General features: G+C 42.9%; 1 protein-coding gene across 2 annotated transcripts in view; it reads right to left on the reverse strand.

Annotated features, from left to right (window-relative positions):
• LONP1 (lon peptidase 1, mitochondrial) overlaps positions 1-12,721 on the reverse strand; it is a 210,536-nt gene extending 197,815 nt beyond the window's left edge. For both annotated transcript variants that reach the window (XM_044305881.1, XM_044305872.1), the window contains exons 1-3: positions 12,307-12,721; positions 9,147-9,235; positions 4,849-4,968 (exon numbers count right to left, since the gene is read on the reverse strand). In XM_044305881.1, coding sequence (XP_044161816.1) covers positions 4,849-4,968; positions 9,147-9,235; positions 12,307-12,678 — 581 coding nt within the window. In that variant the 5' untranslated portion in view covers positions 12,679-12,721. The remainder of the gene's footprint in view (positions 1-4,848; positions 4,969-9,146; positions 9,236-12,306) is intronic.
• Positions 12,722-13,006: the final 285 nt, after the last annotated feature.

A 13,006-nucleotide genomic window follows, 5' to 3' on the forward strand; every position in this document is an offset into this window, starting at 1 on the left:
TCAGAGAGTGATTCCATTTATAGTTAGGACACAGGGACACTCCTAGGGGAAGAGACCCAGCATCTGTCTCCCTCTTATAGTCTATCCCTGTTTTTTCCTAACTCGCCCTCTGAGTGAGCCAGTGAACACACCTCCTGGCTGCTTAATTAACTCCATACCAGTTCACTTTGGTTGGCAGTTGAGTGTTACCTCCTAGTGAGGTGTTTGTGATACAAAATACTTTTTTTGGGCCCATCATTTTAAACGGTACTAATTAAAGTATAATTTTAGGTTTTCCATTATTCAATTTATTATAAACACTTTTTCTATCCAACAAAGTCCGATAAAAAAAAAAAAAGGATGCTGACGGATGGCATCCATTTAACATACGTTAAGCAGATGGCAAAAACAAAGGCAGTTGCCCCTTTAGTCCTTACTAATAAAAAAGCTCCTTAAGTTGAGGCTCTTAAAAAATAATTTCAGCAAAATCCATGTTGCACTTCTTCCCCTTTGAGCTCTGATGTTTGCCTAAACAGCTGTTTATGACCAGATCTAGGTTATTTCTGTACTCCGGAGAAGTTATGGGGTGTTTATTTTTTTTTCCCCCACCTGAAAATTAACTATTTGGTGCTACAGCATCATAGGATTGCATCGGGTATCGAACTATCAATACCCAATCGATACTTTTAGACCCGGATTGATTTGATACTGGGATTTGCTATTTTCCTATACTAGGCTGCGCTTCTGCACACAGCTGGCACCGAGCATCAATGACAGGGCATTGAGGCTGCGGCACCTGAGGGTTAAATTGACACGGTTCAACGGGATCCCTGTCATTGAGGCCAGGTGCCGGCCATATCATGCAGCCGTGTAAATTTGTATTAACGGGTTAATTATAGTAATTGGTTGCACAGAGCTCTATTAGGGTGAATAGGACAAAAGATTAAAAAGATGCCAGGTTCTAGCCCCTCTAAAAGAGGGCTGAAAAAAGGGGCTAAAAAGTGTAAAAATAAATATTGAAAAAAAGTTTAACTCCTTAAGGATACAGCCTGGTTTCACCTTAAAGGGACACCGACAGGCCCGATAAACATATTTAGTTATTCCTATGCAGTCATAGGTCTATTAAAGTGTATTCCAATCACATAAGAGTACCCCCTGTCCGCATTTTAAACCATGTACAAACAACTTTATAATCATCAGTCAATCCCCTTCCTTTATGCCCAAGGAGCGTTTTTTCACATTTCTTTATGCCCAAGGGGCGTTTTTACTCCTACCTTTGTGCCCAAGGCGCACCCCAACTGTCACTTCCTAGCACCGCCCAGCTCATTATTATTCACTGCGCTGGCCGGCTTTTACAGTCCCCGATCCTCCCGAGCCGGAGACCCTGGCATTGAACTCACATGTACCTTCTGCGCGTGCGCCGGATAACTTGCCCGGCACCCTCACTCGCAGTGCGCCTGCGTCCCTTATTCAATGCCAGCGTCTCCTGCTGCGCCGGCTCGGGGACTGTAAAAGCCGCCCAGCGCAGTGAATAATGAGCTGGGCGGCACTAGGAAGCGACAGTTGGGGCGCAGCTGGGCACAAAGGTAGGAGTAAAAACGCCCCTTGGGCATAAAGAAAGGGGATTGACTGATGATTATAAAGTTGTTTTTACATGGTTTAAAATGCGGACAGGGGGTACTCTTATGTGATTGGAATACACTTTAATAGACCTATGACTGCATAGGAATAACTAAATATGTTTATCGGGCCTGTCAGTGTCCTTTTAAAGACCAGGCCATTTTTTGCAAATCTGACCAGTGTCACTTTAAGTGTTGATAACTTTAAAACGCTTTGACTTATCCAGGCCATTCTGAGATAGTCTTTTCGTCACATATTGTACTTCATGACACTGGTAAAATGAAGTCAAAAATACAAAAATTTTTGAAAAATTTGCAAATTTCCAAGTTTCAATTTCTCTACTTCTATAATACATATTAATACCTACAAAAATAGTTATTACTTTACATTTCCCATATTTCTACTTCATGTTAGTATCATTTGGGGAATGACCTCTTATTTTTGGGGGACGTTACAAGGCTTAGAAGTAAATCTTGAAATTTCAAATTCAAATAACTTTTTAAGGACCAGTTCAGGTCTGAAGTTACTTTGTGAGGCTTACATAATAGAAACCACCCAAAAATGACCCCATTCTAGAACTACATCCCTCAAGGTATTCAAAACTGATTTTACAAACACCGTTAACCCTTTAGGTGTTCCACAAGAATTAATGGAGAATAGAGATCTAATTTCAAAATTTCACTTTTTTGGCAGATTTTCCATTTTATTATTTTTTTTTTCCCCGGTTACAAAGCAAGGGTTAACAGCCAAACAAAACTCATTATTTATGGCCCCGATTCTGTAGTTTACAGAAACACCCCATAGGTGATCGTAAACTGCTGTACGGGCACATGGCAGTTCGCAGAAGGAAAGGAATGCCATACGGTTTTTGGAAGGGAGATTTTGCTGGACTGTTTTTTTTTTTTTTTTTTTACACCATGTCCCATTTGAAGCCCCCCTGATGCACCCCTAGAGTAGAAACTCAAAAAAAGTGACCCCATTTTAGAAACTATGGGATAGGGTGGAAGTTTTGTTGGTACTAGTTTAGGGTACATATGATTTTTGGTTGCTCTATATTACACTTTTTGTGAGGCAAGGTAACAAGAAATAGCTGTTTTGGCACAGTTTTTTTTTGTTATTTACAACATTCATCTGACAGGTTAGATCATGTGGTAATTTTATAGAGCAGGTTGTCACGGACGCAGCGAAACCCAATATGAATACATTTTTTTTTATTTATGTAAGTTTTACACAATGAATTTTTATATATATATATATATATATATATATATATATATATATATATATATATATCGTTTTTTTCAGTTTTTGGGCGGTTATCTTGGGTAGGGTATGATTTTTGCGGGATGAGATGGACTGGCACTATTTTGGGGTGCATATGACTTTTTGATCGCTTGCTATTACACTTTTTGTGATGTAAGGTGACAAAAAAAAAAAATTGTTTATTTAGCACAGTTTCTATTTTTTACGGTGTTCATCTGAGTGGTTAGGTCATGTGATATTTTTATAGAGCCGATCGATACTGACAGCGGCGATAGCCAATATGTATACTAAAAAGTAAGTTTTACACAATAACAGCTTTTTTTTTTTTAATTTTTTTTTATTTATTTTTTTAGGAGATTGTCTCAGGCTGGAGCTCATTTTTTGCGGGATGAGGTGACTGTTAGATAAGTACTATTTTTGTGGGCGAACGCCTTTTTGATCGCTTGCTGTTGTACTTTGGTGACAAAAAAAATGGTTTATTTAGCACAGTTTTTATTTTTTTTACGGTGTTTATCTGATATGTTTATAGAGCCGGTCTACTTATTTTTTACCAATTTTTTTAACTTTATTTTTTCACTTATTTTTTTTTTTGTCCAACTTTGGGACTTCAACTTTTGGGAGACTAATCCTTTACAATGCATTCCAATACTTCTGTATTGTAATGCATTGGCTGTATGAGTAATACATTGAATATTACTCATACAGCTTCCAGCCTGTGAGATCCAGGGGGCTGGATCTCAAAGGCTCGTCACCGGAAGGCAGCGCCGATGCCTAACGAAAGCATCGCACTGCCTTCCATGCCATCGGGTCCCCCCTACAGCCCCATGGGGACCCAATGGCACCACCGCAACCTGAAAAGCCGCAAACCGCAGGTCTGAATTGACCTGCGGTTTGCGGTGATCGCCGACAAAACCAGCATTTAGCCAAAATGCCTGCTCAATGATTTGAGCAGGCACCTTGTTCCAATCACCACGCGGCAGCGAACGGAAATACACAGGGCGTACAGGTACGCCCTGTGCCTTAAGTACCAGTATATCAGGGTGTACCTGTACACCCCGTGTGCGGAAGAGGTTAAATCACTCCCTTTCCCAAGTTTACATATAAAATATACAAATAAAAAAGATAGATTATTTATCGCCAAGCCAGAAAAATTCTGATTAAAATTTTAAAAAATATCTCCTATGCGGTGAACACTAACAGAAAATAAATAAATGTGGTAATCACCCTTTTTTTAGTCACCTTGTCTCCCCCCCCAAAAATAGGATAGGACTGTTCTGTTATGGGCCAGACGTTCCATAAAATGCGGAATGTACATTTTGGTGTTTTGCAATACTTTATAGTATCGAAATCGAATTTTCATATTGTGCCAACCCTACAGCATCGTACTATTGAAAAAATATATAATTCCTAATTTTCATGTTAATAAAGTATATGAAACACCTGTGTGATAAAAGTTATCTACACACTCCTTATGGGGTGTAACTTCCAAAATGGGGTTATTTCTGAGTTTCCAATGTAATGATACCTCATAGGCTCTGTAAATGCGACAAAGCACCTGATCCCATTCCAACAAAATGGAATTGCGACCACAAATGGAATATTGCAGAGCAATTTGTGGGGTACAAAACATTGTTAAAAAAAAGGAGACCCTTAAAACTCACAAGGTACACCTTCATTTATGAGGCCAGTAATTGAGTGAAGTGGAAACTAAGGACCACATATGGGGATATTTCTAAAACTGCAGAATCAAGGTAATAAATGTTGAGTTTTATATCCCTTATGTGTCGTAACTTCCAGGTTAGAGGACCATGAATCCCATTGTCGTAATGTTAAGGTCTATGCTGGTATCATGTCAAGTGTAAGGGACTGTGATGTACATATTAGCCAAGGAGGATCAGAATAGTTCTGCAGGAACTGTGGAGAATCAATGAGTTAGTCATTGCAAATCTAATTTACAAAATGATTTACTAACTTAAAAATACATGCCTTCTGTGTCCCATGACAATCATGCGCAGCTTGTCGTCCATGTCCTGCATTTCATGGATTTGAACAAAGGTTCCTGTGTGGTAAATTTCATCCAGGCTTCCAACAGAATCAGATTCATTACTGAAGTACAGAAAAACAAAATGAGTTCAGATGGTAACAATTTCCATTATTAACAGTATTTAAAGAAGCACTCCTACAAACATTTTTCTTCTCTGGCCTGTTAGGCTACTTTCACACTAGCATTTTTTGCGGATCCATCATGGATCTGCAAAAACGCTTCCGTTCTGATAATACAACCGCATGCATCCGTCATGAATGGATCCGGTTGTATTATGTCTTATAAAGCCAAGACGGATCAGTCATGAACACCATTGAAAGTCAATGGGGGGGACAGACCGTTTTCTATTGTGTCAGAGGATCCGTCTTGCTTCGCACCACAACGCAGCCAGAAAAAACACTGCTTGCAGCGTTACTCTGTCCGCGATGGGAGCGCAACCAAACGGTACGGAATGCATTTTGATGCATTCCATTTTGTTCATTTTTGTCCCCATTGACAATTAATAGGGACAAAACTGAAGCGTTTTCTTCTGCTATTGAGATCCTATGACGGATCTGTAATTGAAAACGCAGATGTGAAATTAGCCTTAGAAAGGTACATGATGTAAACTGTAGTGAAGGTAATCTTCTTACCAGTGACTGTATTTGTGAGTTATTACCTCCCTTCTGATCCTCAGCTGTGTCATGTGACCAACACTACAGCTCTCCAAACACCACAGCATGTTTTGTGTGGACAGGAAGCCAGCTTATGTATTCCTATGGGACCTCCAATGTCAGTTTCATAGGAAAGCATAGAAAAGTAACTGACTTCCTGTCCTGTGTCAGTTGGAGAGGCAGAGATCACATGACACAGCTGATGATCAGAAGGGAAGTTATAACCCACAAATACAGTCACTGGTAAGAGGATCACCTGTGCTACAGTTTACGTCATGTACTTTCTAACAGGTCAGAGAATAAAAATTTGTGTCAGAGTACTTCTTTAAGGAGTATACACTCACCTAAAGAATTATTAGGAACACCATACTAATACGGTGTTGGACCGCCTTTTGCCTTCAGAACTGCCTTAATTCTACGTGGCATTGATTTAACAAGGTGCTGATAGCATTCTTTAGAAATATTGGCCCATATTGATAGGATAGCATCTTGCAGTTGGAGATTTGAGGGATGCACATCCAGGGCACGAAGCTCCCGTTCCACCACATTCCAAAGATGCTCTATTGGGTTGAGATCTGGTGACTGTGGGGGCCATTTTAGTACAGTGAACTCATTGCCATGTTCAAGAAACCATTTTTCCAGTCTTCAACAGTCCAATTTTGGTGAGCTCGTGCAAATTGTAGCCTCTTTTTCCTATTTGTAGTGGAGATGAGTGGTACCCGGTGGGGTCTTCTGCTGTTGTAGCCCATCTGCCTCAAGGTTGTGCGTGTTGTGGCTTCACAAATGCTTTGCTGCATACCTCGGTTGTAACGAGTGGTTATTTCAGTCAACGTTGCTCTTCTATCAGCTTGAATCAGTCGGCCCATTCTCCTCTGACCTCTAGCATCCACAAGGCATTTTCGCCCACAGGACTGCCGCACACTGGATGTTTTTCCATTTTCACACCATTCTTTGTAAACCCTAGAAATGGTTGTGCGTGGAAATCCCAGTAAGTGAGCAGATTGTGAAATACTCAGACCGACCCGTCTGGCACCAACAACCATGCCACGCTCCAAATTGCTTAAATCACCTTTCTTTCCCATTCTGACATTCAGTTTAGGAGATTGTCTTGACCAGGACCACAACCCTACATGCATTGAAGCAACTGCCATGTGATTGGTTGACTAGATAATCACATTAATGAGAAATAGAACAGGTGTTCCTAATAATTCTTTAGGTGAGTGTATCTAACACACAGATAACACCTGCAGAGGACTGCATAAACATCTTGCCTGCAGTGTTATATATATATATATATATATACATACACACAGAAGATGTTAAGAGATCATATCATTTTTTATTACAATATAGTAACAAAAACTTCAAAAGTGTGATGAGCAAACCCTCAGCAGGTATGCATCAGAAAAGTTAAGCTCTAAATTACCTTTAATTAAAGGCGATTGTCAAATTATGTCATAAATGCATTATCACTTCACTATGTGGCTTTCCCTTCATATACTAGCTGCCCACACTACAGAAGCTTTGAGGAACAAGCTATCAAATATATGTTTATGGATCCTTGAAGAAAAGAATACATTGACCTTGCAAAAAACCAAAACTCTTCAGAAATTCTGCAGCAAGAGCAGAGGATTTATTTCAGCCACACAAAGATATGCAACTACTGTGTTTCCCTGAAAATAAGTCTCTTTTTTTTTTTGAGGAAAACTAAATACAACGATGGGTTATTTTCAGGGGATGTCTTATATTGAGCATACAAGCCGCAACCCTGCTACGGCTTATTTTATGGGTATGCCTTATTTTCAGGGAAACAGGGAGTATGACAGAATCACTTAGGTAAAGAGATTATGTGGGAAAATAATATTGATGACCTATGCTCAGCTGTTAGAAGTAGCCAGGCGCTCAGCGAGTCATGTGGCCTCTCACTAGGCCTGTGATGGCTAACCTCCAGCACTCCAGCTGTGGTAAAACTACAACTCCCAAGATGTACACTTGCTTGGCTGTTCTCAGAACTTCACAGAAAAGAATGGAGCATGCTGGGAGTCGTAGTTTCACCACAGCTGGAGTGCCAGAGGTTAGGCTACTTTCACACTTGCGTCTGGAGCGGATCCGTCTGGTGTCTGCACAGACGGATCCGCTCCAATAATGCAAACGCTTGCATCTGTTCAGAACGGATCCATCTGCCTAACAGTTTTTTTCAGATCTGATTTTTCACTTCGTGAAAACTCAGATCCAACAGTATATTCTAACACAGAGGCGTTCCCATGGTGATGGGGACGCTTCAAGTTAGAATATACTGAGAACTGTGTACATGACTGCCCCCTGCTGCCTGGCAGCACCCGATCTGAGGGGTTAATTGTGCGTATCAAAGCCCCCTGTAAGAGATCAGGGGCTGCCAGGCAGGAGGGGGCAGACCCCCTCCCTCCCCTGTATTAAATGTGACCAGTGCGGCCCCCCTCCCTCTATATTCATTGGTGGCCAGGGCGGCCCCCCCTCCCTCCCTCCCCAGTATTAAATGTGACTTGCATTGTAAGTCTGGACGGATACGTTTGGTTCCACACAGCCAGAGGGACACAAAAACACTGCAAGCTGCGTTCGGGTGTCCGCCTGCTGAGCGGAACGGAGGCCAAGCGGAGCCAAACTGATGCATTCTGAGCGGATCCGTATCCACTAAGAATGCATTGGGGCTGTACGGATCCGTTCGGGGCCGCTTGCGAGAGCCTTCAAACGGAACTCACAAGCGGAACCCCAAACGCAAGTGTGAAAGTAGCCTTAGCCATCACTGCACTAGGCTATGTGACATCAACATACAATGGTCACATGGCCTAGTTGCCTCAGTCCCATTCAAATCAATACCAAGCACAGGCGCTAAATGGTGTACAGAGCTGTACTTAGTAAGCGCCCAGGAGGCCAACAAGCCCACCAAAGCCGCTCCCTGAAACAAATGATCGATGGGGGTACCATGTCTCAGTAGCAGATTTTAGCTGTGTCAATGAGGAAGCTTGGCCCTGTCAATCAGTGCAGGAGGTTGAGAAAGGAATTACAAGGGACAGTGGGAGGTGGAACGTAACCCTACCACTAACCAACATACATGCTAAAGGTATATCACAAATGGGATGTGATAATACCCTTAAAGGAGTTGTCCAGGATTTTTCTATTGATGGCCTATCCACAGGATAGGCCATCAATATCAGATCGATGCATGTGTGTAGCTCCTAACTTCAGCGATAAGCTGTTCAGGGGTAGCTCCGGAGCTGGAATTACACAGCCAAGTCCATGGGGAGCAACGCAGAAGTAACCAACTCCATAATTTCCACACGGGCGACTTCCAGCACTGTAGCTACTCAGGAACAGCTAAATCAGCAGGGGTGCGAGATGTTGGAACCCCGCTGATCAGATACCATTGCTGGACAACTGGTTGTAATGGAAGAAAACATTGAGACTGAAGGTCTGAGTGCACACATCTTTTAGCAGAGTCCAGTCCAATACTAGCAGCAATTTGAAGATTTATGAGTCATATTAATACATGGGGAAACATGGCTTTCTAACAAACTGGTGCTGGCTTATAGGCAACAATATTTACTTACTTGTCATCTCTCTTGAGAAAAACTCCAGCATAGGGTTGAGCAAGTCTTACTTTACGTCTCAGAAGTGCCACCAAGTGTGGGTTCTTGACCTTCATTTGAAAAATATTTTACACTTTAATAGCTTTATCAGTTTGCTACTTTACATACAGCATGCATGGTCACACTTCATGTCACTGATAAAACAAGTTGCTGAGCCACCAACCAATAAATAAAATAATAAAAAAAAAAATAAAAAAAATATATATATATATATATATATATATATATATATATACACACACACATATACATATACATACATATACATACACACAGTACAGACCAAAAGTTTGGACACCTTCTCATTCTAAGAGTTTTCTTTATTTTCATGACTATGAAAATTGATTCATACTGAAGGCATCAAAACTATGAATTAACACATGTGGAATTATATACATAACAAAAAAGTGTGGAACAACTGAAAATATGTCATATTCTAGGTTCTTCAAAGTAGCCACCTTTTGCTTTGATTACTGCTTTGCACACTCTTGGCATTCTCTTGATGAGCTTCAAGAGGTAGTCATCTGAAATGGTTTTCACTTCACAGGTGTGCCCTGTCAGGTTTAATAAGTGGAATTTCTTGCCTTATAAATGGGGTTGGGACCATCAGTTGCGTTGTGGAGAAGTCAGGTGGATACACAGCTGATAGTCCTACTGATTAGACTGTTAGAATTTGTATTATGGCAAGAAAAAAGCATCTAAGAAAAACGAGTGGCCATCATTACTCCGAAAAATTGGGAAAACTTTTAAAGTGCAGTCACAAAAACCATCAAGCGCTACAAAGAAACTGGCACACATGCGGACCGCCCCAGGAAAGGGAGACCAAGAGTCACCTCTGCTGCAGAGGATAAGTTCATCCGAGTCACCAGCCTCAGAAATCACAGGTTAACAGCAGCTCAGATTAGAGACCAGGTCAATGCCACACAGAGTTCTAGCAGCAGACATCTCTAGAACAACTGTTAAGAGGAGACTGTGTGAATCAGGCCTTCATGGTAGAATATCTGCTAGGAAACCACTGCTAAGGACAGGCAACAAGCAGAAGAGACTTGTTTGGGCTAAAGAACACAAGGAATGGACATTAGACCAGTGGAAATCTGTGCTTTGGTCTGATGAGTCCAAATTTGAGATCTTTGGTTCCAACCACCGTGTCTTTGTGTGACGCAGAAAAGGTGAACGGATGGACTCTACATGCCTGGTTCCCACTGTGAAGCATGGAGGAAAAGGTGTGATGGTGTGGGGGTGCTTTGCTGGTGACACTGTTGGGGATTTATTCAAAATTGAAGGCATACTGAACCAGCATGGCTACCACAGTATCTTGCAGCGGCATGTTATTCCATCCGGTTTGGACCATTATTTATTTTTCCACAGGACAATGACCCCAAACACAGCTCCAGGCTGTGTAAGGGCTATTTGACCATGAAGGAGAGCGATGGGGTGCTGCGCCAGATGATCTGGCCTCCACAGTCACCGGACCTGAACCCAATTCGAGATGGTTTGGGGTGAGCTGGACTGCAGAGTGAAGGCAAAAGGGCCAACAAGTGCTAAGCATCTCTGGGAACTCCTTCAAGACTGTTGGAAGACCATTTCAGGTGACTACCTCTTGAAGCTCATCAAGAGAATGCCAAGAGTGTGCAAAGCAGTAATCAAAGCAAAAGGTGGCTACGTTGAAGAACCTAGAATATGACATTTTCAGTTGTTTCACACTTTTTTGTTATGCATATAATTCCACATGTTTTAATTCATAGTTTTGATGCCTTCAGTGTGAATCTACAATTTTCATAGTCATGAAAATAAAGAAAACTCTTAGAATGAGAAGGTGTGTCCAAACTTTTGGTGTATATATCTATCCATCTACCTACCTATCTCTAATAAAACTGTCTACAGTCCCTGTCAGACTGGATATGGCTTGGTTCTGTGACCACTGTGGCCAATAACCAGTCAAATATGCTAAAACTTGCTAGAACGTCACCTAGCACATTATTAGCAGTAAGGTACATGCATGTGACCACTGAGCCCAGTGACTGTAAAACACTAGGAAAATTGGATTTGTTGTACTCGCCGTAAAATCCTTTTCTCATAGTCATAGGCATTGGGGGACACAGCACCATGGGTATATGTCCAACTGCCACTAGACAAAAAAAGTGTAGGCTCCTCCCAGGTGGGCTATACCCTCTCCACATGCACGAGGCTATTCAGTTTGTACCAAAAGCAGTAGGAGAGAGAAGAAAAGCAAGGAACCAACAACTCCCGTACTGGGAAGATCAAGAAACCAGCCCGGAGAAGCAGAAGTAAAAACATAGGGTGGGATCTGTGTCCCCCAAAGCCTACTACGAGAAAAGGATTTTACGGCGAGTACAAAAAAATCCAATTTTCTCGTGCATGGCATTGGGGGACACAGCACCATGGGACGTCCCAAAGCAGTCCCCTATAAAGGACAAATACAAATTCTCTTTCTTGAATTCACTCCTGTTTTTTTGCCTTAAAGATTTTTGGGTTAAGCGCTGAACCCAGACAACTCCTACTGCACTCATTCAGCATGGCGCTGGGCTGGTTTGCTGTCATTCTCACTGTTGGACGGAGGCTTCCGCCTAGTAGTGATGTCACCGGCACCAATAGCGAGGCAGCGCAGGGAAAGAGGTTTCACTCATAGCGGTTGAATGGGCGAAGGGTTATGTCATGGCTGAACCCGGACAGAACCCCTTCACTCATTCTGCATGGCGCTGGGCTACTGTCATTATCACCATTGGACGGAGGCTTCCGCCTAGCAGTGATCCCGGGGATGTCACCGGCACCAATAGCAAGGCAGCGCAGGGAAAGAGGTTTCACTCATAGCAGCTGAATGGGCGAAGGGTTATGTCATGGCTGAACCCGGACAGAACCCCTTCACTCATTCTGCATGGCGCTGGGCTACTGTCATTATCACCATTGGACGGAGGCTTCCGCCTAGCAGTGATCCCGGGGATGTCACCGGCAGGTTTCACTCATAGCAGCTGAATGGCTGAACCCGGACAACCCCTTTAAAAAAAGGAAAACCTGTGTTGCCCTCCCTGAACAACTCCATTGCAGATCCCCTTCACATGCAATGTCTTGCAGACTTTACCCAGTGAAGGACGCAGCTCACCTCTAGGATCTTGACAAACCTGGGGAACACGGGGTTTCTAGACACCGGGATCACAGGGACATTAGGGAAGACTTCAGGAACTATAAGGGGCGCAAGAGCCGTCACGATGGGGGCTCCATAGGCCGCCTCTTCTGCCCCAGCACCGTCTTCTCCCCGGTTACCCCCTTCATCCTCACCACCGTCTCCAGAAGACGCCCCGTAGCCGTGTAGGGCCCGGTAGAAGAGAGCGCGCGGAGGGCAGCGGCTGACGGGAGTCCTGCTTGATGTAATGTCCGTGGAAGAGCTAAGGACGCCCGCGTACGTTCTCCGCTGAGCAGCTAGCCACGGCCACAGCCTTCTGCTTCCAGCCCACACACGCACCAAGGCCGCCATGTTTCCACGCTCTCAGCCCGGCGAGCAGCACACTGATGACGTCACAGCCCCCTGCCCAATGACAGCCTGTAGTAGGCTAGCGGTGGCTAGTCAATGTCAAAGAGTCGTGTAGGAAGGGCGTGGGACCTCCATCAGACGTGGCTTCCCATGGTTTTTATTTTATCTTATTAAACTAAATGTTGTTTTACCCTTAGATGACCGGGCAATTTTCTTTGCTTTTTCTTTCTTTTTGCTTTGTTTTAGATTGTTTACTACCTGCCTTCTCAGAGCATAAGGGTGCCTCCACAGGCGGCAGATTTGCGTTGGTTTGCAGAAATCCATGTGCTTG

This window comes from Bufo gargarizans, chromosome 1, assembly GCF_014858855.1.
Source record: "Bufo gargarizans isolate SCDJY-AF-19 chromosome 1, ASM1485885v1, whole genome shotgun sequence".
In the NCBI taxonomy this organism is placed as follows: domain Eukaryota; kingdom Metazoa; phylum Chordata; class Amphibia; order Anura; family Bufonidae; genus Bufo; species Bufo gargarizans.